General features: G+C 30.8%; 1 protein-coding gene across 1 annotated transcript in view; it reads right to left on the reverse strand.

The window, feature by feature from the left end:
• The window catches only part of LOC137617602 (uncharacterized), a 31670-nt gene that overhangs the window by 5173 nt on the left and 21497 nt on the right, over nucleotides 1-5000 (reverse strand). Inside the window, exon 5 of the mRNA XM_068347608.1 lies at nucleotides 1161-1282. Within this exon, the coding sequence (XP_068203709.1) occupies nucleotides 1161-1282 (122 nt within the window). The remainder of the gene's footprint in view (nucleotides 1-1160; nucleotides 1283-5000) is intronic.

Here is a 5000-nt window from a genome sequence, read left to right on the forward strand (position 1 = left end):
TCTATCCCTCTTTTTTATATTGTTAATGGTGTCTGTTTGAGTCTTCTTAGGAAGAGTTTATTTATTACTATTTTTAATATCATTAGATCTTTTATTACTATCTTCAATATTATCATTTACTCTATTTTTTTCGTCGTTATTATTATGATGATTTTATTTTATTCAAAATATGTATCTTAATTATCACTACTAATATTATTATCTTCATCATTATCATAAATGGGAGCTTGGCTGCAGCCACAGTCAGAAAAGCTAAATCCGCAAATAGGATGAAGTTCCTTGTGCTTGATATGAGTTGAGTAATAAAGAGTAACCAATAAAATAGGGGTGTTCGGGAAAGACATCTTATAAAGCAAAGGGAAATATAAAGGATAAAAAACAAAATTGAATGTAAAGCGGATCCGTTACTTAGAATTCACAACCGACATGTAATAGTTTGATCAACCGTAAGGCATTTGAAGAAAATTCTGAATTTCCTAAGATTTTGATGCAAGGTTGACGTAATTTTACAGTTTGTTTATGAATTAACTACAACTTCTAAGATGCTTGGATCTGTTGACCCCCATAGTTAATTAAGGACGAATCTTTTACTATCTTTTGGAAGGTATAGTTTGGGGGATATTGATACAAACTATAACTAGAATTTTAAGGAATCTTGTACTGCAATGACTATCCCCTGATTAAACAATAGCACTACATATTTATACTAAAACTATAAGAAAAAAACCACAGAACATGAGAAGCAAAATCCTGGTGCAGGTCTGATCTAAAGACCGAGTGGGAAAGAGTTTTCGTAATTTTCTCTCAGGATTGTAATGTCTACAAAAATCTTGTGAAGCTTTCCCAATACATCTTTTTGTTGAATGGAAACCAAGGTTAACTAGACAGGGTATTTTAAAGAATTGGTCTAAAATTTTAAATTATGACAATATTTTCCTGATTTTGTTGTTGTTGTTTAAGTAAAATTTACAGCGAGAATATCTGGATTATTGACATCAAAACTATCCCGGTCGTATTGACAATAGATCTTTGGGCGTTTCATGGAAACATCATATTTCATAAATTTTACCATCAATTTATTTTACCAAAATCTCTCTAAAGATATTCATCTATCACGTGGTCAGATATTAAGACACTAATGTTATCTAACGTGAACTTACCTATATATACAATATACAGTGTCATATTCACAGGTAGAATATAAAAGTTCCTGTATGATGAGTAAGAATAGAACCCGCGGGAGAGGATCTTGATACTTGAAAGGTTTAGTCGAAGGCCATTTCTGTTGAAGAGATAAATATACAAGAAATTATGATTTGATTTAATTTCAATCTTTGATTGATGTTTATGATTTATATATATAATTTAAGAAATTGTTATGGTCATTGTATTTCAATCCATCCACCTTTTCGAGTTTATTTTTTCATTCAACTTTAATGAGTAATACAACATATGCCTAATAATGAAGAGATGATATACCTCACTTTTGTAGCCAAATAAAATACATTGGATCAAAAGTGAAAGACAGACATCTAAGCCGTGACGCTAACCAGTGTGCACATTTCATAGATAGATACGGAATTAAAGAAGCAGTTATTTTCCAGAAAACTATCGTTACCTTCCTGGATTGTCAAATGACTTTATATCGCTTCAGGGCATTCGACATATCATTGTTATTATTCACTAAAAAAAAAAATGGCGCTATAATTAAAACCTATAATTATTATCTTATATTTTTCACGCTAGCCTAAAATTTGTTATTGTCTCTTACCCTGAAACTCTCAGAGGGGATATTAGAATTTTACGAGTCATTATGGTGTCGTTTCCCTCGAGTTATGCAAATAGAAATGTTAATGGAGGCCTCTGTCCGATGCGTTGGCGGTTATTACCCCAAAAGATAAACGAGTGTAATAATAATGCACAGACAGTTCGTGGAATACACACCTGGACCTCTCACAGCAAGAACATTCCTTGCATTTATCAACCACTAGAAACTTCCAATTAAGTTTTAGCAATCCAAAGTAAAAAATAAAATAACTGAGGTCGTAAAAACTCTTATTGCTGGTGGAATATAGGTAAATGTCTTGTATTCCAACAGCAATAAGTGTTTATTACGAACTCAATTATTTTTTTTTTTTACTTTCGTTTGCTAAAACTTAATTAGAAGTTTCTAGTGGTTGATAAATGCAAGGAATGTTCTTGCTGTGAGAGGTCCAGTTGTGTATTCCACGAACTGTCTGTGCATTATTAGTACACACACATACACACACACACACACACACACACATATATATATATATATATATATATATATATATATATATATATATATATATATATATATATATATATATATATACACATATATACATACATATATATATATATATATATATATATATATATATATATATATATATATATATATATATATATATATATAAATATATAAACCACTATCATGGAAGAAAGTCTGAAAAACAACCATAGTAAACGTATGGACCTAAAGACTTTCTCTGTTTAAGAATAAATACAATTTTCTTAAACAGCAAGTGAAATCTATTGGAAAAAGTGGTATTATTATTATTATTATTATTATTATTATTATTATTATTATTATTATTATTATTATTATTATTATTATTACTAGATAAACTACAACCTTAGTTGGAAAAGCAAGATGCTATAAGACCAAGAGCTTTTAATGAAATAGAATAACAGGATATACTGCTGATATAGAGTAACATATTTACCATTTGGCTTCTAAGGAAAAAATTGATTGGTATGAGATTCCTCTTCCTAATACTTTTCATCCAAAGATCATATTCAATCTTTTCGAAGAACACTCACCAATATCTATATAGCAGAGAATAAATATATACTGTATATAGGCCTACCATAATTTGTAAAATGGCCTCTTGCATCTTTTTAAACTTTTCCTATGATGCTTTCATTTATAAAGCTCTACCCTTCTAGCATTAACTTATACAAGAAATATCTCTAATAATAATTGCTGTTTGGAATCTTTCTTGCACTGTTTTCCGGAAGGTAGTTTGTTTCGTATATTTGTGTTTTAACTTTTTTGTTGCGAAATATTTACTGATATATTCTCTTTCCTCTGTAGGATGGGCTATGCATCATATCCTCCTGTTATTTGACTCTGCTTCATCTACTTCTTATCATAAATTGGAATTTTGCTACATTCTCTCTCGTAATCTTTCAAAATATGAGATGTTCCTCTTCCTGTTTCTGAGGCTGCTACCTATGATGCTATGCAATAGTTAACTATTGAATATTAAATGACCAGTAAAAACTAATATATTGACCTTTCAGAAATTATGAGAGAGAGAGAGAGAGAGAGAGAGAGAGAGAGAGAGAGAGAGAGAGAGAGAGAGAGAGAGAGAGAGAGAGTTAGCTGTCATTTTCTTCAAATATAATGATTGTGCAACTTGAATCCAATTTTTCCATATGGAAAACTCAATTTCATATTTCGGGTTTGATTCTATATCCATATATATTTAGAAATAGCTCGACCTTGTAATGAAGAGACACACACACACACACACACACACACACACACGCGTACTCACAATGAAAACAGAATGGGGTTTACTTTTTGTTGCAATTACATTAAAGATTCTAAATAATACGCATTATTGTCGTGAAGATCCTTGGAAGCTTAATGGACTCTTCAAGACGATGCAAATTCGATAAGAGATTCATTAACTACGGTAATTAAAGGGAAGTGAATGTTTATAAGATAACGTCGATGTGTTTTATCTAAGCTTTTAGTGAAGAGAAGAGACAAATATCCTATAATTACTATTAACCTCATGAATTAGAGGAAGAAATCTCCCACCAAAAGTAGAAGTAGGTTATAGGCTACTCAATAGTAAATAAAGTCGGTACTTTGTTATTTGGCTTCCATGATATAATATATCGTAACAATAATTCAGCACTTTGAAGAAATTATACAATATAGAGAAAATCACAGAACTTTTAGGATCCCGCAATTCCTTCATAAAACTGAAATCACCTTCTATGATATCGATTCATAATTTTGATTTAATTTCTGGAAGTATATCATACTGTACTATTATCCGCATGAAATTCTCCGTTTGTAAGAAAGATATAAAACGCTATACTCACATACAATCAGTATGTCCAGTTATTAATATTCAAATTCAAACTCGAAATGGAAGTAGTTAAAAGAGAGAAGGACGCTATACTGTATAATTAAGATGATTTTTTTTTTTTGGTGGGGGGAACGAACACCATAAGAAAACTATTTTTCATAGTATATTCGTCGTCAAAACTGATACAACAAGTTTAGAGGATTTAGTTCGAAATTCAGTAACCGGCAACTATAACGCTTATCTCAAAAACTTATTTTTCTCTTACATTGAAAGTTCTATCAAACAAAATAAAGCTAACACATGATACACAGATATCTAATCTATGATATTAATAAGAATCCTAAGTATTTATTTCGAAGAATAATAACTAGTTCAAAATATAGAAACAAAAAAATGTTGAAGTTTTTGCTCAACACAGGACTACCAACATTACCGATGTATATCTCCAGCAATGTGTTAATAAATATTGATTATCATACTGTATTATCAATTATTTTACCGAAGAGGTATAAAACCATGCAATTATCAATAAAATATAAAGGGGAAATCTTCGTAACTTTAAACATAATCAACCATGAATGCTTCAAAATTCAACAGACAAGGTGGGAGGGTTGGTCATTCTGATATTCGCATTTATTAACCGACAGTTCGGACTATACTTTAGCTTTGACTTCGGTATCGATCAATGATACAAACGTAACATCATATACCCAACCAATGAATTACCAGCCATAGCCTACTAGCGGGGGAATTCGCCCTAATATCTGCATCGCCAGTCAGTATCTACTAAGGGAGGGACCGTGATTTTTGAAAGAAAGGCATTATACCAGCGAGTTGCCCGTGAAGTTGCCAATTACGATAGTT

The sequence above is a fragment of the Palaemon carinicauda genome, chromosome 23 (genome assembly GCF_036898095.1).
Source record: "Palaemon carinicauda isolate YSFRI2023 chromosome 23, ASM3689809v2, whole genome shotgun sequence".
NCBI lineage: Eukaryota > Metazoa > Arthropoda > Malacostraca > Decapoda > Palaemonidae > Palaemon > Palaemon carinicauda.